We start from the raw sequence: 22,759 nt of genomic DNA on the forward strand, positions 1-22,759 counted from the left end.
AACAGTCCAATGTCCCCTCCCTCCCTGTTATTTTCCATATTATCTCAATGATATTTTCATGTAAGGGATGAGAGAATGGAATATAATTTAATCCATCCACCCAATATATTTCTGCTATTATTTATTTTTATTTTTTGAAAGAAATTATAATAGGTAATGTTTTCTCATTATTTGGCTTATATACTTTGGGGACTTTTATTGAAATTTGATTGGTTGGTTTATTAGGTTGAGTGTCCAAACGTTTCAACCACTGCTTGTTTATAATCTACTAAATGCATGGACTAAAAACTAAAAACAGCATGACTATGGATGTACATTAATTTATTGGCAATTGTCTTATCCCTTTAGATCCCTGGATTGTATAAAGCACTTACAAATATGATCTCTTATAATAAATAATTTCAGAAAATCTGTTTAGAAAATTGTAAGATGGGGTCGGGGTCTCGAACTGGGTGCTACCAGTTCCTCAGATTTCTGGTGTTTATCAATAATTTTATATTCTGGCTGTTTGGACTTGGCGTTGTGGCCGTCAGGTATGCTAATTATTAGAGTAGCATAAGTTGAAATGTTCAGCTGTCCGTACGTATACCTGCTTGAAAAGTTTTGAGGGAAAAGTGATATTCTCGACTTCAATATATAATAGTCAGCATGTTCATCTTTAAAACTTCCATGGCGGTCGGACTGCTTTTTTGCAGGTTTTTTGCTATTTTTATATTTTTCATCCTTGTTTTGCTTACAAGTGGTCAGTTTAGCTCTAACCCCCCAGTCCCTACCCCTTATTTTTAATGATAAATTGGAACGAACGATAAACTAACCCCCTCCTTAATTTAAATTTATTTAAAAAAGAAGGTGGGGGAGGTATCAGTGCTCCAGTGGGTATTTTATGTGATATAGCTTTTTTTTCTCCAGGGGTCTATATTTTCATAATAGGAATTTAGCTGGTATGCATTTTTATTTTATGTATTGAAATTAGGTAGGTACCTAGGGGGAGCAAATAAAAATTCAGCCTTGTTGTAAAATATACACCCCTCTGTTATTTTCTTCTAGTTGTGTATTAATGTCATGTTCAGGTTGCGAGGTACAGGGCATTGAGTTTATAATTCATCGTTCGTTTGTCCTTCCTTCTCATTTTAGAGCTTTTATGGATGTTGTTTTCCTGTTTCATTTTAGTATTTGGCTTCTTTTTGATGAACAGCTGTACGGGCAAACATTGGAATCACAGAAGGCAGATTATTTTACAGGTACGTTGGAAAAAGGTTTTTTTATGTATTTTTGTAGTCACTTAACACAAAAATACATTTCGGTGGAAGGATGTTCCATCCCCTAGAAATAGTTTTAAACTATGGTTTGGTCATTTGGTATATTATTTATATTTATGCCTGCAATTATTTTTCTAAAATAGTAATCTTAACAATCACAAATTACACATTTTTAGGTGCATCTCTGCAGTTGATTTTTTTTTACATTATAATATTTTAAGGTTTTCCTTTCTAAGTACCCCAAATCGTTGAATGCACCTCATGAACTATCCCTTTTAAAAGCCAAGATAATTAATAATCTTCTTTAGTCAACCAACCGTAGGTATGAATTACTTTTAGCATTTAAAATAAAATGAATATTTAGGAAGTTATATGATACTGGTTATCGGGGCCTTGATAACAATAATTGGATTTCTTGGTTGCTGCGGAGCTTGGAAAGAATCTTCTTGTATGCTCGGCTCAGTAAGTATCACCACCCAGGGAAGGGAGGGGACATTGCACTGGAAATTTTACTTGTACCCAAAGTTTTATAAACATGATTACAGATACGTTGGACTAAGACTTTATGGGACTTATTTAATCATCAAAGGGGGGACGTAACATCAATAAATCATACATACCTATCCTTTAAGATTTCTGAAATCATTTGCTTTCAGCGATACAATTGTGTTTCAATTTTAAAATTTTTTAGTGGGTAATACTAATAATATTAAGATTTAATTTCAATTTTAAGTGGTTTTTGTTCCTATAAATGAAAGGACAAGTAACTTTGTTATATGTCTTTGCTACGATTATCACTTCATAATCTTTTCTGCTAGTAATAGTATGAAAAATAAATTTCAAAGCCTGTTTGGGATTTTAGTAGCCATCGATGAAAGGATAAGTAGATTTTTCCATATTATACCTTTATTTTATATTCAAAAGCTTTTCTACTTATGGACGATGTCATCCTTGTTTGTTTCAGTTTTTCGCCCTGCTGTTGGTGATCTTCATTGGAGAGATCTGTTTCTGTGTGTGGGTGTACTTCCAGTTCAAGAATGAGGCGATAGAGACAGCTTATTTCTCAACCCATATGATAGGTATGTCTTATTGCTATAGGAATCACCAATTCAAACATTTTTTGAAAAAACATATCATCTTTTATTGTTAAAATAATAAGGTACCTACCTAATCAAAATATTTCAAATTTACGTTTAAAATAAATTCTGAAATAAATAAACCCCGAACCACTTCATTATGCAATCTACATTTTCCTGGATATTTTGTCTACGGTAGTCCATAAGTGTACAGCTTTACAGTACAGTGTTTCTATTTGTTAAAGCAACACGTATGATAAAAGAAAAAGATTCTTTTTAAAGTAAAATGCTTATATTTCAATCAAAATCTATATTTTTTTATTTTTTACCGATCCACATCATTATGCAAATCAAAAGAAAATCAATGAGAAAACGTTTGTTTTGCACTTTTCTCCAATTTTAAAAAATGATTCTGATAAAATAGCAATATTTTAAGGGATTTATGCATTAATTATAATGAAAAACAGTTTAAGGTAGATTTTAATGATTTTTCTAAATAAGAAATAATTGAAAAAAAGAAATTCTATCCCTATCACTTTAGAGGACAGCTGCTGACCCCCAGTCTTATGGATGAAGCTAAATACATGTTAAAGATAAAAATTGCCCTGATAAGTATACAAAAATGTTTTTTGATGTGTTAAAAAAATCCATTTTAAAATCTTGATTTTGAGGATGATGGCATTTAAGATGCTCTTACTGGTGGTGAAGGTGAGCTAAATGTTATCTAAGTACATGACCATTACAACAACTTGTCTATTAACCTATGTACCATTTTTTGTAGTCATAGCAGCCTCCAGTGGAGCCTCTCGACATGAAATATAACCATTATCTAAAAACTACATTATTTACTTTATGAATTTTAGTAATTAAAATTGCAATTTTTTTCTTTTTTAATATTGCTTGGCTGGAGGCTGCTATGACTACAAAAATTGGACCATAGTTCAATATATAGGTTTTCTTCAAGGGCATGCACTTTGATAACATTTAGCTCACCATTACCACCAGTAAGAGCATCTTAAAGGCCATCATCCTCAAAATCAAGATTTTAAAATGGATTTTTTAACACATCAAAAAACATTTTTGTATACTTTTCAGGCAAATTTATATTTTTTACATGTATTTAGCTTCATCCATAAGACTAGGGGGTCGGCAGCTGTCCTCTAAAGTGATAGGGATAGAATTTCTTTTTTTCAATTATTTCTTATTTAGAAAAATCAATAAAATCTACCTTAAACTGTTTTTCATTATAATTAATGCATAAATCCCTTAAAAAATTGTTATTTTATCAGAATTATTTTTTAAAAGTGGAGAAAAGGGCAAAACAAACGTTTTCTCATTGATTTTCTTTTGATTTGCATAATAAAGTGGATCGGTAAAAAATACAAAAATATAGATTTTGATTGAAATATAAGCATTTTACTTTAAACAGAATCTTTTTCTTTTATCATACGTGTTGCTTTAACAAATAGAAACAATGTACTGTAAAGCTGTACACTTATGGTCTACCGTAGACAAAATATCCAGGAAAATGTAAATTGCATAATGAAGTGGTTCGGGGTTTAGAAAAAGGGTAGAATATCGTTTGTTTATTAATTCATTTATGTCTGGTTAGGCTAGGTTACATTGGTTACTTCATAGCCCCGTAGAGTAGGCAATTTTAGTTCCCGCTGGGTTAGGGCCTTCGGAGGTGTTAGGCAATAGGCATAGGAAAGAAAAACTACACTCTTTTATTTTAAATTGATTTTAAAAAGGAGGGGGAAGGGGTTCACTGCTCAAGCGGAACTTTATGTTAAAGCTCTTGTTCTTATTTAGATAAAAGCGTGGAAGAAACAGTAATGAAGAAGTACGAGTACAATATTTCTACAGCCAGTGTTCATACCTTTGATAAAATTCAAGAAGAGGTAGGTTTTTATTAGCATAACCTTTGTCTGATTGCATTAACTTTGTTACATATTGATACAAACAAAGATGAGGCAGTTTTTATTAGCACAAACTTTGTCTGCTTGCTTGTCTTTACCTTGATACATATTCAATACAATTTGTTATAACCTTTGTCCGTATGTCTTCTTGGAAAGATGTAACAAAACAAAAGAATATGCTCCTGTCATACGTACGTCCGTCCGTCTGTCAATCTAGGACACTACGGCATCTGCAATCAGTCATTGGTATGTCAGTTCGTCCGTCTAGTTAACTTAGCTGAAACTCTAACTTTGACTATTATAGGGCTAGAAGAATGGTTCTTATTTTTAGTTAGTTTTTATTAATATTTAGGTCTTTTTAGATGGCAATATAATTTCTATATCTTTATGTATGTCATTCCAAGAAAGGAGAATATCTTTTTTTGATTTAAAAAATGCATCATTTTCATAAAAAATATTCTTGTTTTAGCTTGAATGTTGTGGAGTCAGAGGGCCACAAGATTGGGCAGATTCGGTTTACAACAAGCATGGCAAGAACTCGCCACCCCCTGATCTGTATAAGATACCTACTTCATGCTGTAGGTTAGTAATATATCCATCTATCTGTCTGTCTATCTACCTATCTATCCATAATGTTTACAACAAACATGACAAGAACTCGCCACCCACGGACCTGTATAAGATACCTACTTCATGTTGTAGGTTAGTAATATATCCATCTATCTGTCTGTCTATCTACCTATCTATCCATAATGTTTACAACAAGCACGGCAAGAACTCGCCACCCACGGACCTGTATAAGATACCTACTTCATGCTGTAGGTTAGTATTATATCTATCTATCTGTCTATCTATATATCTGTCTGTCTATCTATCTATCCATAATGTTTACAACAAGCACGGCAAGAACTCGCCACCCCCTGATCTGTATAAGATACCTACTTCATGTTGTAGGTTAGTAGTATATCTATCTATCTATCTATCTATCTATCTATCTATCTATCTATCTATCTATCTATCTATCTATCTATCTATCTATCTATCTATCTATCTATCTATCTATCTATCTATCTATCTATCTATCTATCTATCTATCTATCTATCTATCTATCTATCTATCTATCTATCTATCTATCTATCTATCTATCTATCTATCTATCTATCTATCTATCTATCTATCTATCTATCTATCTATCTATCTATCTATCTATCTATCTATCTATCTATCTATCTATCTATCTATCTATCTATCTATCTATCTATCTATCTATCTATCTATCTATCTATCTATCTATCTATCTATCTATCTATCTATCTATCTATCTATCTATCTATCTATCTATCTATCTATCTATCTATCTATCTATCTATCTATCTATCTATCTATCTATCTATCTATCTATCTATCTATCTATCTATCTATCTATCTATCTATCTATCTATCTATCTATCTATCTATCTGATTATTCTTTTGCTATGTTATAACTTTCATCTTACTCAGATTATTATGTACTCTAAAAAAAAGTAATACTTGTAGCGGGCTAAATTAACGACCCCTCTTTCAATCCCCTTATCTCCTATTCTATGATCGAAATACTGACCAATAAGTGATCTTCATATTAGCAACCTAAATTGACTAGGAACAATTTTTCCACCTTCATAATATCCAAATCTATATCCATTAGGTATTAAAAGAGCTTTTCAAAATCTGATATAGCAGTCACTTATTCCTAATTAGAACTCACTCATTATTACAAGTTTGTCAGTTGTCCTGCCATTTATACCATGATTGAAATGACCAATATGATTTCAGCAATAAAATAAAAGAATAGAGGGGTGTGACCTATATGTAACTCTGCCCACAGAGGGCGGGGGCCCTGTACCGAATTTATATTGGGTCTTTAAAGTCAGTTAATAACGTTGTAGTCGCTACAAAAGAACAGATAGTAATTTGCTAGCAGACGAAAAGGATCTCCACTACTTGTGGCATGTAACATCTATATTTGTACATTGATTTGAATATTATATATTCAGGGTTCCCGAGTCAAAGGCCTGTATAATATCGACCCAGCTTGGACGGTCAGATCAACCTGATTCTGTTATCCTTTACACAGAGGTGATAATTGTTATTTATTGCATCGTATTACAGAAAGCATTCCGCGGATATAAAAAAGAAAAACCAAGATTAAAAACATTTTTGTTAGCCCCGAGGGGCCAAAGGCCCAGGTTTTCAAACTGGTCTTAATTTTAGGTTTTTCATTTTAGTATTTGTCTGTAATACGATGCTTTACATAATTTTACAGTATAGCTGAGAACTGTTTCTAATCCAGCGGATATTAATCGGTTTCGAAGCCATACTGGAAAATATATGTATTGTTGTGTAAGCAATCTATTGTGTTTTAACTTATCATGTATAGGAATGAGATACATTTGCGATAATATATTCTCTATACCTAAGTTAATAATATTTTAAGGATGCTTATTATGCTTATTGATAAAGATTCATATAAGCTATTTTTATTTTACCTTTTACTAGAGGTAAAGCCCCTTAAATTAAAAATTAAAGTAAAAAATTTACGGTTGAAAATTTTTTTAAAGGGAAGGCAGGGTTTTCTAGGCAGGGTGAAAATATTCTCTCCAAATATGTCAAAAATCAGTAACGGAAAGCCAAAGGTTTAGGTTTAGCAGTTACCGTTTTCAGGTTTTCAAAGTTAATTATCAATCTATAAAATTATTTCGAGACATGCAAAAAAACAAACAAATATGAATCAATTTATAGGGATGTGCCGAAAAGATGAAGATATACGCCGAGGAAAACCAGTTTATTGCCGTAGCTGTCCTTATTATCATAGGAATCCTAGGTATTATTTGAAATATTAATTTACAAGGATAAAACATTTATTTGTAGTGTACTGTTAAGAAATAAAAGAATGGTATTTTATCGCATCGTATTATAGACAATTTATTGCGGTTATTAATATGAAATATTATAGGTTTATAACTGGTATTACCTAATTTTATGATTTTAATTTAATATTCGTAGAAAATTGTCTTTAATACGATGCTATACATGATTTTTTTAGGTATAGCTAAGAACCGGTTCTAATCTAGCGGAAATTAATCGTTTTCCAAGTCATACTGGAAAGTTTTTTATCTATATTATTAAGCATACCATCTATTCAGGGATCTTAGGGGATAAGACAATGGATGATAAATTAATGTAAACTCCCAATTTCTAAAACCTAAAGAACTCCTTATGTAGAGTAAAATTATTGCAGGAAAATCTTTGGAAATTGGGAGGGAGGGGACATTGAACTGTTTATTACTTTAGTCCCCAAAGTTTTACAATAACGTTTTTTCATTCATTGGCTTAACAACTTTGGGGACTTTTATTGATTTTAATTGATTGGATTATTAACTTGAGTGTCCAAACGTTACAACCACTTATTAGACATAAGGGGTAATTTGTGTATCATAATTGGGGATGTACATCAATTTATCGGCCATTGTCTTATCCCTTTAGCTCTCTACTTCCATCTAACCCATACAAAAATGAATTTATTTTATTATATTTTTTTTCAGAAATCTTGGGAATGTGCTTGAGTATGTTTTTATGCTGTACAATTTCCAGAATTAGGAATTTGAAAGCATAAAAAAGTTATTTATCGCATCATATTATTGAAAGCTTTCCGCGTATATTGATATTAAAAATTATAAGTTAAAAAACAGTTTTGTTAGCCCCGAGGGACCGAAGGCTCGGGTCTAACAAAACCGGTGTTAATTTTATGATTTTTGTTTTAATATTCGTGGAAAATTGTATGTAATACGATTCTTAACATGATTTTTTAGTATGGCTGACAACCGATTCTATTCCAGCGGATATTATTCGGTATTGAAGTCATATTGTAAATTCTTGATTGAAAAATCACTTCAGAAAATCATTCTTAGCAAAACAATCAATTCAAAACAAACGAAGAAACACTATATTGAAGAAGAGCAATAAATATATGCTTTTTTGCATTACCTTTTTTTAAAAATAAAATCGTTGGCTTTTTAAGGGTCAAGGAAAGGTTTAAAACTATTTTTGTGGGGGTTAGGTACCTCCTACCTCCCAATAGTAATCGACCCTGTAATTTCAAAAATATTCCACCCCTAAAAAATAATTCTTTAATTTTGAAAACTTGAAAGGAAAAGGGGGGTTGACTTACTCCCCCCCTTTCTTCAAATGCCCATAAAGGCCTCTAGGGCCGTAGCTGTTACCTTTTTCTTGATATTTTGAATCATTTGATTATTAATACAGTCAATGTTGTATGTTTTAAAAATGCTCTCTTAACAAATAATCTTAGCTGTGAAATGATCTGTCAAAGCAGGGCTCGGCAGCTGCCTGCAGCGCGTCAAACGCGTGTAAGCCTCAGTGAAATCTTCATAGAATAACTGAAAATTTAGCTGGATGTCTAAACTTGTTTATAAACAGATAATCCGTTTTTTTAAAGTTTTTTTTTTGCACACAAGCGGGTTTTAATTTGAGGCTGAGGCGGGGCTGCCGAGCCCTGGTTCCAAGCCTTTAGTGTTAATTGTATAAACTTAATATTAATGTTACCAATCAGTTTAACTTTAAGTAACTTTAATTTTTAAAGGGATAGTTGCACGAAGTGCATTAACGAGTTGATGTACTTTGACTAATGTGCCTATTTTTGTTGTTGTTGTAGAAAACAATATAAAGAATTCTAAAAGAAAAATTTAGATTTAGTTTTGAGAAACATCTAAAATTGTCTTTATTTGTGTTTGTTAAGGTTATCATTTCAGAAATAATTGCAAGCATAAATCACAATAATACTGTTTAATATTAGTATTTCATTGGGAAGTAGATAATAAACAATATGGCACCACTTAAAGTTTAGCTTTGGTGTTTTGATTAAAAAATTACATCTTTAAAAGATGCATATATCACAAGAGTATAATTTTTAAGTATTGATATTTTGAAAACCACTTTGTAAGAATTCTAATTATATTATATAATGGGAAAAAAATACCGAGTTCAATGCATTTTGTGCAACTATTCCTTTGAAATAAAATCCTACTCTTGATTTTTGGGAAGGATTTCAATTTTTTGCCTTAAAAGCCATGAAACTAACTTACTATGTATGTAATTGTATGTTATATTAACTAACCTATGTAAATTATTGACATATATTGTTGTAAAAAAATCATTTTTGTAAAATGTTGCTTTTGTATACCAAAATTTACAATATTTTCCATGTTTTAACTGGGAAAAGTTTATCAAACTAACACCCCCCCTCGACTTTAAAAAAAAACAATTTGTAGTCTTGAGTAGTTACTATTTAATCTGTTAAAACGAATCTCTTTATAACTAAATACCTTAAAGAAATTAAACTTTTATTATTTGATCAAGCAAAACGCCCTAAAAAAAATGTTAATTGTAAAATTTAAATAATCTTCTATATTACAAAACAAAACTGTTTATTGCAAGAATACTTTTATCTGTCTACTGTTTATTGTATTTTAAGAAATTTTTACTGTTACATGTATTAATATTAACAAACTTTTTTTATATGTTATTTATGTAAATTGTCATTTCATATTTATAATAACTTTCAAAGTTTTAAAAGACCAATTTAAAGTAAGTTAATTTAACAGTCATTTATCGTATCATATTATAGACAGATTTCCGCGGATATTAAATTGAAAAATTATAAGTTTAAAACCTGTTTTGTAAGCCCCGAGAGGCCGAAGACTCTGGTTATTAAACCTGGTATTTATTTAAGGATTTTTTTTTTAAATTTGTGGAAAATTGTCTGTAATACAATGCTATACATGACTTGACTATACAGTATGGCATTGGCTAAGAAGCGGTTCTAATCCAGCGGATAATAATCGGTTTCCAAGCCAAACTGGAAAATACTTTCTCAAGATTTTTGACCAAACATTTTACAATTGTTATTAGATATTAAGTCAAGCTTTTTAAATGCCAAAAATTAAACAGGGATCGGCGAAATAGCTTTTTATTTAAACTTCCATAATGTAAAAATACCTTTAAAAGATAGGTAGGTACTGTTGGCGGTTTCATTACCCTCCTCAAACCTTTGAAAAACCTCATTTTACCCCCCTCAAAATAAAAAGCTTGGACGTCAATGCTTCTATGACAAATATTAGTTTAATAACTCCTAATTTGGCAAGGGAGGTTTCAGGTTATAAAAAGTTACACATTCACCCTCCTGAAATATTTTTTTTGTATATTTACCATATGTGCCATAACGCAAAAGACAATGATAAATATTTTTTTAATAAGAATATTAATTTTGGGCTAATTCAGATTTTGTACATAACATTTATCTATCGTATCTTATTATAGACAGTTTTCCGCAGATATTAAAAACCAGTTTTGTAAGCCCTGATAGTCCTAAGGCCCGGATAAACAAAACTGGTAATAATTTAATGGTTTTTAATTTAATATTCGTGGAAATTGTCTATAATACATGTTTTTTTTAGTATGGCTAAGAATTTGTTCTAATCTAGCGGATATTAACTGGTTTCGAAGCCATACTAGAAATAGAATAAATTGTAATAATTAAAATCGAAGCAGCAATTTAGGGGTTATTTGCCCTTGTACTTTAAACTGTGTACATTTCCAGCCTTCTGAGTATCCGCAACCAATTTTTGCCCTGTTTTAATATTTTAAAAAGGAAAATATTTGTCGTTGTCTCTTGTTGGTTAATATTTCGGATCTAGTGCAGTTTATGGTATAATTTTCCTGGTAACGATTATCTCTAAAAATCTATGATTTTTTCGCGTATTTATGTGCACTGCGAGATAACTTTCATTATTGGATCTTGGCTATTCCAGATTATCTATAGTATGCTGGCATGCCATGTACATTTATCCGTTTAGCAGCCTTGAAGTTTTATAGATTTTTTGAGATAATCGTTACCAGGAATATTCTACTAGTTACCTTTCTATTGCAGCTTCCAGTTGATGTTTTTTTAATAAAAAATAAAAAAAAAGTTTTTTAAAAAATCTTTATTCAATAGTATTTTAAAACGGTGCATTTCTATTTTTAAGGTTGGACTTATGTCGCAACATTAATGGATAGTTCTGATAGTTAATTTAGGCAACGCCAGGCTTCAATTAAATCAAGACAAAAGTAAGTGCCGAGCTATTGGACCTATGTATGGTGAAATAAGACATAAAACCATGATGATTCCAGGTAAAACCAAAAATTTTGGCGAGGTCTTTGAGAAATTTAGATTTGAAAATTCAAGTTCAATAATCACCCCCTAGGAGTTACCGCATAATCATGACAAGAAAAGCAAAGATTATTTATTTAAAATTTTGAACAACTTTGTTTTTATGAAGTCTTTCATAAAACCTCTCTGTATATGATTTATATAAGGCTGAATTTTCGTGACCTTAGCAAAGCAACTGATAAAAATGGCCATTAATTAACTGGTTTTATGTCTAATTTCACCATACATAGGTCCCAGAGTTCGGCACTTACTTTTGTCTTGATTCAATTGTAGCCTGGCGTGAGGCATGTTAGAATCGTCATGGCATGCATACAAAATGACAATAAAAATGTTTTTATGACAGTAGTAAAGGAGTAATTTTGAGAGTGGATAAAAAAAATATTGCCAAAAATACAACTAAAAACGAAATTGCCAGAAACATACCCACTTTTTTGCTTGTGGTAAAAGTGGCAGCACCCCTTTAGATATTTCAACATTTTGTAGTTGTCATTTAATGAGATTATTTAAATACTAATTCCTATGACAATTAGGTACCATGTGGCATGTACTAAGCAAAGCATCTCTATTACCAAGTCTTATAAAAACTTGTATATTTGTGCAGATACTCAATGTTCGATTGTCCGTCTGATTTTGTGCAGCTTCGCAAAATTACAATAATAGCTGAAAAAATACACAGAAGAAATTTAACAAGATATATGTATTACCAAACAAAGAACTTTAAAACTATTTTTTATTAATTAATTAACAATATTTCCAATTTTTGTGAGCAACCGGTCTGCAAAAGACAGGACACGGTTTTCTGTTGATTTCTTTCAATGCAAATTCCTAAAAACAAAAGTTTAATTGAACTAGTTTTGTTAGCCCCAATTGGTGTTAATTTTATAATCTTTAATTTAATATTCTTAGAGAAGTGTCTGTCGTACGATGCTTTACATGATTTTTTAGTATGGCTGAGAACCGGTTCTAATCCAGTGGATATTAATCGGTTTCGTCGCTATACTGGAATGGAAATAGAATTGATTGTAAGGATAATAATTAACAGCGAAGCTTTTGCATATTTATGACCGGTCCGAACGTCCTTAACGGATAGTTTTAACGTTAAAATAGACATGTTAAAATTGTTCTATCGATATAAAACTCAGATGGATGATTCCTGTTACAGTAAGGTACGATCTGGAAAGTGCTGCAACTCTATAATAGATACAAGAATGTCCGTAGGTCCTTATAAACATGCATTTACCTTTGTTGGTCCAAATCCAACATAATACAGCTTTTCTCGTTTTGTTGGCCATGGCCTAAAATAGTATAAGTGGAATATAATTTTTTCATGGGACTGTACTATAAATTTAACATATCAATATCTAATAACAGCTAAAATATCAAATAAAATTTTCATCATAATTTGGGATGTTCATTAACATATTGGCCATTGTCCTATCCCTTTAGATCCCGTGAGATTGTCACAAAAAAACTATATAATTAGTCTATAAATAGTTTAGGAGCTAGTTGGTGAAGTGTCCCAAAATTTACTCACAAGTCAAGTTTTAACTCAATTGGGACACTTTACCACGTAGCTCCCTAAATATTCGTAGCACAGGAACAGTTCTTATATTTCCAAAAAATATAGTTCATAGCGGTTCTAACGGTATGCATAGTATTTTTCTACTATTAACACAAACCGCGCAATTAGAATTTTAAAAATGTCCGCATTTTGTTGCTCATTCTTTAGCACCAATAAATTGTTGGTGAAGCTATTTCCAAATTATTAAAGTGTTACCTAACTGGACCAAATTTCCATTTTCTGGCACAGTTATAGCTATCATGTACAGTTACCTCATTCCTTCTGAAAATAGTTCATTAAGTTAATTGTTTAGAAAAAGCAGGGGGGCCGGGGGGTTATCGAATTTTTTACCATGACCTCGTAAGGGTGGGATGCTCTTTTGATTTAAGTGATCATCTAGAGAATCCGGAGCATCATCCGCGTGTAATAGGATGCGATGCTCTAACACCCAAGCATATTAAGTTAAGTAACATCCATCCCATTGATTGCACGACCTTTGTCTGAGAAGTCATAACTGTGCATGGTAATGAGTTGCGCCTGTTTATGGGCCAAGGCATTCTCCCTAGTCTTACTATTTATGTCGCGCACCTGACATAGCAGCAATAGGAAGGAACCATATTAATGTCTTTAGGTATGACGCGGTGTCGGCCCGTGATTCGAACCTACCACCTATTCGGCGACGAGCATATGTGCTACGTGTTGAGCCACGATCGCGGGTACAAAGCACTTACTCCATAATTAAAGGCCATACCAGTTGGCCTAGAACTGCCTGATCATACCATTTGTACTCGTTCGGTTCAGCACTGAAAAAAAATAATCTTTTAGTATTTAAGCTACTTTTTAATTTACTTTGTCCGTCCGTCCGTAACACCATGAGGAAGGATTAACTATCCACTTTCAATTTAAGCTTTAAAATGAAAAAGATCAATTTTTAAGCACTGAAAAAAAATAATCTTTTAGTATTTAAGCTACTTTTTAATTTACTTTGTCCGTCCGTCCGTAACACCATGAGGAAGGATTAACTATCCACTTTCAATTTAAGCTTTAAAATTAAAAAGATCAATTTTTAAGGGGGAAAAAGTGTCTCTAAAATCAGCCATGTAACGTCATAAAAATGAGGGATTATCCATCTCTTTTTTAGCGGTTTTCTTTTCCACTTCTCTCATCTCCCTCATCATTTTTATGACGTCACATGGCTGATTTTTGAGACACTATCCTTCTTCACAATTTTTATGGGTTGTATTTTTTTTTCAAAAGGTGATTTCTACCAATAGGATAGAGGTACTATTCCCCAAGACAGGTAAAAAACCTTCACAGGGCTTCTCTACTGTTATTTTTTAGGATACATAAACAAACAGACAGACAGTTTCTTTTAAAAAAGGAGGAAATTCAAACTGGTGGTTACGATCCAAGAGGCCTTTAGGGGCACTTGAGGGGAAGGAGGGTCGATCCCCCACATACTTTTGAAAGAAAAAGTAGTTACACTTGGGAGGGGGGTGGTACCCTCCCCAAAAATAGTAAGTTATAAACCTACCCAGGATCTATGCGAAGCTACACTGTAAAGTAAAACCACATCGGTTCAGTTGTTAGACACACACAAACATCCTTTTACTTTATTATTCAAATAAACCTGAACATTGTAGCCACCATTTCCCTAGCTCTGGTCACATTGATGTAGTTATCTGCCCCCCATAGTCCAGCCAACATTTGGGACCTAAACAAACATGGACCTCATTTATTGGTTAGTTTATTCATCCAGTAGGAGGGGATGGGATGAAGTAAAGGGGGTGGTTCGTCATTTAAGCCAGCTGCGAGCATCACAGCATAATGAAAATCAGGTGCAACATCCAAGGAATAGTTTTGGGTTAGGAGGCATTCCCTTACCTAATTGTTCCTTATTGATGTATATTGTTTTAACGTCTTTGGTATGATTGGTTGCCGTCCAAAATACTTTATTAGCAGGGATATTAAGGGATAAGACATTGGATAATAAACTGTTGTACACTACCAATAATGATAAACAAAATTACCAATAGTTCAGTTTGGATACTACTCGTTTGAACCAACCGATCAAGATTTGATAAAGGTACCCAAGGTTTTCAAGCCAACTAATGAGAGATTGTGGTTAAAAACATAGGGGTATAGTATAATTTACAATGCAATGTCCTCTCCCTCCCTGATTATCTATAATACAAAGTAGCTTGATGTCTGTCTGTCCGTCCGTCTGTCCCATAAGATCTCGGTAACCACTGAACCGATCGGATTCTACTCTTCAGGGAATATATCTATTGGTCCTGTGGTGGTTTGGAGATGCGATCCTCAATTTTCAAATTCTTTGAACGTACATATGAGACTTTTACAGAAATGCTTCGCATCCACAACTATCTATCTATGCTTGATATAAAGTCAACACTTTATAGATCATATTATGAACCTTTGATTGACACGTGCCCTGCAATTAACTAGTAGCACTCAGGGGCAAGACACAATTACTTTAGCTAGGCCCAAGGCATTATTTGTATCAATTTATGCATTCATAGGCCTATCTTTACCTATATGACACCATATATGGGTAACGCTAGCCTATTCATGGTAATCTGTATGTGATTTGCTAATAGTATATGTTTATTAAAGATATTATGTTTATAGTTAATGTAATCATATAAACAACCAGTTCAAATATGTATGCCTACAACCATGCCTGATTTACGTCACATATTAACACACAGATATTTAATTGCACAGACAAACACTAAAATCCTGGTCCAGAGCTAATGTTATAGCATGTACCTCTTGAATTTATTCAGTTATTTACTAACTCTCCTACCATTAACTTCTCTTTCTGGCTTTAAAAGGTAATGACTTAGTTGTTTGGCATGCATTGTAGTTTAAATTTAGGCCCCTTAGTACTTAGCATGAATTGAGCTCAGGCCTTATGTTAGAACTCTAACACTTAGCACAATTCACTGCTTGGGACTTAGGGCACATTTCTGTCCTACTCTACTTATAATTTTAACACTTATCCTGTAAATATTTTCATACTTAACTTATGCACTTGTAAAATAAATACACTTTATAAAAACATTTTCCTTCCTTAATACTTAATATACTTATATAATTCTGATCGAATATCAAAACCAACCATTTATTCTTAGGTCAAAGCAACATAATACTTCGCGTGGGTCTTTTGTTGAGCTTCCACCAGCTCAACCAAATTCGTATTATACTTGTGGGAATAGAGGGTTAAGCATTCTAAACAAACGAACCGACGATGAGAATGTCTATGTGTATTGCATTAAAATTAGGTTTTAGTAGTACTCATAGAAGAGCGGTCTCCATACCTAACTATGGACAAACGCCCCATTCGCACACACAATGGTGCAACTTACCGGTTGTATCTTGGAAAAATTTTACTTCATAAATTTTTTTTCTTTTTTTTCCATTACCGTACCCGAACCGCCTAAGGCAGGTATTTTTACCAAAATCGAATAATTGTAGTTATGGCAAAATCGGATTTACCAAAACCTGTGAAACTATTTGAGAGCAAGGTTAGGACTATGAGGCGTTTGAAGAGATAGGGACTGAAAGGCACGACACAAATGCAATTGAGAGCCTCGTGTACGAGCAGTTGCACTAGCTGACACTCTAGAGGCCCTAGAGAATGCTAGCATATTTGTGGCCATTGGTCGCCGCCCTATAAGGACACTCGCACTGGTTGACACTCTAGAGGCCCTAGAGAATACCAGCACACCGGCACCTCCATGTCCGCCTCTCTTTAGTAAAACACTTGGGTTGGAACAATCTATGATTGAGCTATGTGCAAAATTTTGATTTTTGGACTTAGTCAGAATTTTGAAATTTAGGAGTTGTGCTAGGTGGCGGAGTATATATATAAATCTTCGGACTTAGTATGATTTTTACTTATTCGGGAATTCTCTAAGTGTTGAAATACTTGAATCTTTGATACTTAAACCAGAACTTATTAAGAATCAAGCATGGAGTAACTTTTCATTTATAAGCTATCAAAATACTATTTGTAAAGGACCATTTTGAACTGTCTTATTAAATGAAAACTTAGGAGCAAATCCTATAGAACACGGGAAACGCTGTTAGTTGGGATACATATTGTCTTTGGAGCCATGTTTCTGAAACAATATGCCGAAAGCAGTTAGTACTCTTGAGTCGTAGTAAAGGGCCAAAAGATTATTACAAACTTGTAGCATTTATACTCAAGTTAAACTGTACTAATACTTTGGTGCCGTTAGAACCGATTTTCTGAGATTTGCACTTACTTATACATGCCTAGGACTTATATTCTTAATGCAATTCTGATTTATATGCGGATGTATCAAAATAACTATTGCCTCCAAAATTTTGAGTTAAACAAAATATTTCAAAGTCTCAAAGATATTCTCAACATCGATCGGTTGGAATGATATAAGTGTAGACAAATTGCTGTATGCAATTAGAAATAATTCCAGAGACTTCCTGAGACTCTGAGCAAAATATTCCACTTTTGGACTTAGCACCGTTTCTATTTCTTTTGTTACAGAGAGAATCTCGAATTTCTGGACTTATAGTAATTTTTATGAAATTGTGGACTTGGTTGGAAATTTACCAGAATTCGGACTTGTAATAATTACGATTTTTCCAACTAGATTAACAAATTTCATTTTCCACACTTAAAAGAAAATTTTGTCTTAGAGTATTTCTGTCTTAGCCAAAATATTCCAATTATGGACTTAGAGAGATTCTATTTCTTTTGGTGAAGGATAATTCTAACGCTCTAATACTTTATAATCTTAAAATCCTTAACTTAGCGAGATTTGCATTTAGTCAAAATACTCCAACAGTGGACTTAGAGTGATTCTATTTCTTTTGACTTATAGGCAATCTCTAAAGTAGCTTTGTGAATGAACTGTTAGGAAATTTCTTCTCGGACAAAATATTCCACGTCTGGACTTAGAGTAATTCTATTTCTTTTGTCTCAAGATAAATTCACTAATTTTGTACTTAGCATAATTTCATTGAAAAGTTTTGGACTTAGTCAAAATTCACTAATTTTGTACTTAATATAATTTCACTGAAAAGAAATTTTTTTTTCTCGGTCAAAACTCACTAACTTTGTACTTAGGATAATTTCAATAAGAAAATTTTTTTTGACTTAGTCAAAAAAATTTGTTAATTTTGTACTTAAGATATTTTCAGAATTTTTTTTCCTAAGCCAGAATTTATTGATTTTGTACTTAGAATAATTTCATTAGAAACTTTTTGGACTTAGTCAAAATTTTCCAACTTTGGACTTAGAGTGATTCTATTTTATTTTGACTTAGAAAGTTTTTAATTCAATCTTAACTTAGAAAATTTTTGTTTGTATGTTCTTTACAAACATATACATAAATACAATAAACAGTTCACTCAACAATAAGTAGGACATGAAAACTAAATTTTTACTTACTTTGTTAATGCTAACATTTCTATTTCATGTACCACCAGGATTCAGCAGTGAAAGTGAAGACAAGTTAATTACTAGTGATAGTGACCATTAGTGATATAAAAGTATAGTCAACAATATAGGCCCTATATGTACTGAATAGCACACTTTAAGAGACAAAGTTCTATAAACCAAACGCAGCAGGAGGTTGCAGCAGCCTACCTTGGGAGAGTAGGACGTCTCTAAAAGAAGTAGCAGAAGTACTACGGAAAAGTACCCTACTGTCTTTAAATATCCGGAATCATAAAAATTTTTTTTTCATATCGAGAAACGTATGTTTACTTAGGCTTACTAGCACATAGACTATAACCAAGTAACATAAAAGTGTGTCTACATATAGCCCAGAGTTTTTATAACCTAACAGATTACTTTTAGATAAGTTAGAAAAAAAAAAGTGCACTAAAATCAGTTAGATTAGTTTTCAAAAAGTATAAGTATTGTTTAATTCAAAGTTGATAGGCTCCTTTGAAGTTTGATTGACAACCTCCACATTATAGGTTGGCCACCTAGTGTAGGATCTCACACTTCCTCAGAGTAAACTTGCACTTGAATATTGTATTACTACTAATTATAATTAGATTACATCCGGTCAGATAATTTTGAAAACAATCTTTACATATATATATATATAGGTATATCTAAATTGTATATCTTACTACAGTTATAAGAATTGAAGTCATAAGTGAAGCCCCAATTTTGCGCAAATTACGTTATAGGATTGGAAGGAAACCCCTAATACAACTATAAGTAAGAGGTGGCGAGATCTTTGACATTCAGGCAAAATTGTTGCAATATTATTAGAATATAGACGATCCTTTGGGAGTGAACCTTAGTAAGTTATATTCATAATAGCCTTACAGGAATAAGTAGATCGTAGGCTATAAACACATATCCTTAGAGTGAAGTAAGAGTTCAACAAGGATTATAAATTGCTGTTTCTTTTCTCGACAACCATAATTTGCTAGGAAAGTCGACTCCTGAGCAAACTAAAAGTTAATTTGCGATAGTATATAAGCATACCCAAATTAACTCCGCTGCAAACATTACTTAACTTAATAACCAATTTGAATAGCTAACTAGCTCAAATTGACTCCATAAATAAAACTATATAAAAGTTAAGTAGGAGTGTTTCTACAGTTGAGCTTAATTAAGGATAAGGGTGCATTAGCGCACATTTTTAGAATATCAATCAAAAGCTCACACGCACGTATATACGACGTAGAAACAACTATAAGTGAAGCATATATCACACCCATCTATAGCTAAACACAATTTAAAGCAAAGAATTGTTAACTTAAACAGATTCTTGATTGTTTTAAACTATACCCATTATTTGTACTCCTCTCGAACTTCCGCTATTTTTATCATAAAAATAGTACAACATTCCACTGGCATCTAAAAGAACTTACAATTAGTTCTAAGACTTTACAACTATTATCATGTCATCTGCCCGCAAGCAAGGCCAGCAGGATGATGAAGCTGGTAAGGAAACCACTCCTTGTCGGGGACGCTCGACAACACCTGGTATAAACACCCCTTCAGCTAATACAGACATTAGAGACTCCGATGCTTATGAGGAAATACAAATATCCAATCTAGAAGAATCAGAACAAATTGGCAAGAGGAATATGAGCCCTGAATTGAATGCGATATCTCTGGCCTCACTATCAACTCAAGCTAACTTATCAGACTCGTGGAAAACTGTTTCCCGCAGGCGGACAAAAGTAGCAGAACCAGCAGAAGAACTTCTACTCTCGCAGAAACTGAACACAATACAACTTGGTAGACCTAACACGAGTGGTTCACTTGAAGTTGGAAGGAATCTCTGCACAAACTGTACAACGAGTGTAGAACACAAGAGAATCCACACCACCAACACTTCGAAATCTAAAGAGAGAAGAGCTAACTACAGAGACAGACAAATTGCCAAAATAGAGGCCATCTCAAATTATCATAGAAGAAAATCCACCGTTAAAGAAATGGCTACAAAATCACCCAATCCCAAACCTCATCACAGGGATAACAGGGACAGGCATTTTCAAAGGAATACCAAGCGGGATTATCAGGCTTCTTATAAGTTATCACCTGGACGCTACTGTGTAGCATGTGGACAATATTCTCACAACATATCTGATGGATGTAGATTATTATGTGATGATACAGGGCGGTTATACCCAACTGTATTGACATCAGCTTTCTGTACAAACTGTTATAAGACATATGGTAAAGAGTTATACCATTCTCGACACTTATGTCCTGGAAGGCCAGCCATGATGGAATTATACCATAGTGGTAAGGTGAAACCTAGTGGTGTCTTCAGGCAAACATATGAAGACTGGGCTAAAGCCAATGCTGAGGAATCATCTAGAGATTGTAACCTCAGTGGAATCAAAGCTGCCACAGCGGAAATAATTCCCAATGAGCCTAAAGATCAAGTAAGAGATAACATTACACCAGCAAAGGAGGAAGAAAGAAAATTGTACCTTCATTGCTCTGGTTGTATGCCAGAAGAAATAGATTGTAAATATGACTATGATGTACGCATGACAGCTTTACTTGACTCAGCAACAGATAAAAACATCATATCAGCCAGGTACTATAGCAAGTTGTTTGGCATAGTAATGAACGATGATAAAAATCAGCTGGAAGAAAGTCATGATCTACCAGTTACATGTGCAGATCACAAGATCCCCGAACCCAGAGAAGTAACTCTCATGATTCGCCCCACATCATTTTCAAGCCGTCATTACCCAATTCTCTTTTCAATTGTAGCTGAAGACCATGAGGATGCCGCACCTATGATAATTGGACTGAATGGTATTAGAAGCCTACAGCTAACATGGACGCCTGTCACAGACAAATACCGGTTAGCACCGTGTTTGTATTCTATTCTTCACCCTGAAGGACCGCTGAGCAGTATCTTCTGTTCTGAACTTGAGCTCCAGCTCTGTACAGGAGTAGTTAAAAAGATCAAAGCTAAGGAAACCCAAGTGATAGTAATGAATATCAACCACTTTTTCAACCTAGCACCTGGAACACAAGTGATCCTCAGCGACGATCATATTTCAAACGAAAATGCAGGAATTAAGATCTTACCCGGACAAACACAACTCATTATCAATGATGATGGACAACTCAGTGGCAGAGCTTTAATAATCAACAACTCCAATCACACTATCACCAACACAGTTATCACTGGTTACATAGAGTCTAGCGACCAATCTATTGTCAGAGAGGTAGTCGTTGATTTTGACTTCTCAGGATCATTCATATATGGACTACCTATGCTACCAGAAGTAGACGAATCTGATGACGAATTGGATCAACTTGCCATAGCACGAAACACACCAGCTATTAATTAGATCACTCTAATTACTAGCAACCAACCCAATAATACTCTTATACCAATCTGAAACACAAAATCAATAATTACATTGATTATCTTATTAAGCTGATAGATACACTTTAATTCATACAGCTATCGAACAGGGCACTCACATATCATGAGTGATCTTAATCTGATTATCATCTTAATGCTAAATAAAATTCCGGTCTCATCTACTCCTGAATACAGTAAATTCATTGAACACATAGATGATGTTGTAGAAATTAGGTTAAGGTGTATGGTCAAGATTGAAAATTTCACACACTACTATTTCAAAAAAAAAAAAAAAAAAGAGAAACTTGAATAGTAATATAGCTAATGTTTTATGGCATAATTCTAAAACCTTCATACATTCACATGTAGACAGAAAAGTCCTGAACAATCAACAGTGCCAAAATACCACTGGGACCTTGTCTAAAGACTATCATTACTTGTGAAGCAAATCTTACACTAAAACTCAACCTAAGACAGATAAGACAAAATTGTATAAAACAAAAATATATATATTAGGACATGACCCAGATAGTACACTCCACCCCAGGAGCCCAGTATACTTAGGGGGTATCCTTAAATTGATTGAACTATCTAAAACCGAAGTCAGAATTATTGAGCATACATTTTGAATATTCTGAAGAAAGCTGTGGAGAATGCGCACATAAAAGATAGAAAATTTAGTTTGAGAAAATTTCACTTACCTTGAAAAGTTGTAACTTTTCCTTGGTTCTAGGTTTACATGTCTATTGCAGTATAAATTGAAAACAAGCATAGCAGTTTTCAAAAGATATATGGACTTACAGATT

At 33.1% G+C, this 22,759-nt stretch overlaps 2 protein-coding genes across 2 annotated transcripts in view; one reads left to right on the forward strand and one right to left on the reverse strand.

The window, feature by feature from the left end:
- Window positions 1-384: 384 nt before the first annotated feature.
- LOC145334221 (CD9 antigen-like) lies at window positions 385-8,233 on the forward strand. The gene is made up of 9 exons (XM_080179597.1): window positions 385-533; window positions 1,171-1,241; window positions 1,624-1,721; window positions 2,224-2,338; window positions 4,148-4,236; window positions 4,724-4,836; window positions 6,289-6,370; window positions 7,034-7,115; window positions 7,837-8,233. The coding sequence occupies exons 1-9, from the start codon at window positions 430-432 to the stop codon at window positions 7,905-7,907; spliced, it is 825 nt and encodes a 274-aa protein (XP_080035723.1). The 5' UTR covers window positions 385-429; the 3' UTR covers window positions 7,908-8,233.
- A 4,002-nt stretch (window positions 8,234-12,235) lies between these two features.
- The window catches only part of LOC145334449 (uncharacterized), a 36,425-nt gene continuing 25,901 nt past the window's right edge, over window positions 12,236-22,759 (reverse strand). Inside the window, exons 10-14 of the mRNA XM_080179912.1 lie at window positions 14,711-14,794; window positions 13,812-13,883; window positions 13,297-13,362; window positions 12,760-12,814; window positions 12,236-12,344 (exon numbers count right to left, since the gene is read on the reverse strand). Of these exons, the coding sequence (XP_080036038.1) occupies window positions 12,261-12,344; window positions 12,760-12,814; window positions 13,297-13,362; window positions 13,812-13,883; window positions 14,711-14,794 (361 nt within the window). The 3' untranslated portion in view covers window positions 12,236-12,260. The remainder of the gene's footprint in view (window positions 12,345-12,759; window positions 12,815-13,296; window positions 13,363-13,811; window positions 13,884-14,710; window positions 14,795-22,759) is intronic.

Source organism: Acartia tonsa, chromosome 12 (genome assembly GCF_053477335.1).
Source record: "Acartia tonsa isolate MP-2025a chromosome 12, ASM5347733v1, whole genome shotgun sequence".
Classification (NCBI taxonomy): Eukaryota; Metazoa; Arthropoda; class Copepoda; order Calanoida; family Acartiidae; genus Acartia; species Acartia tonsa.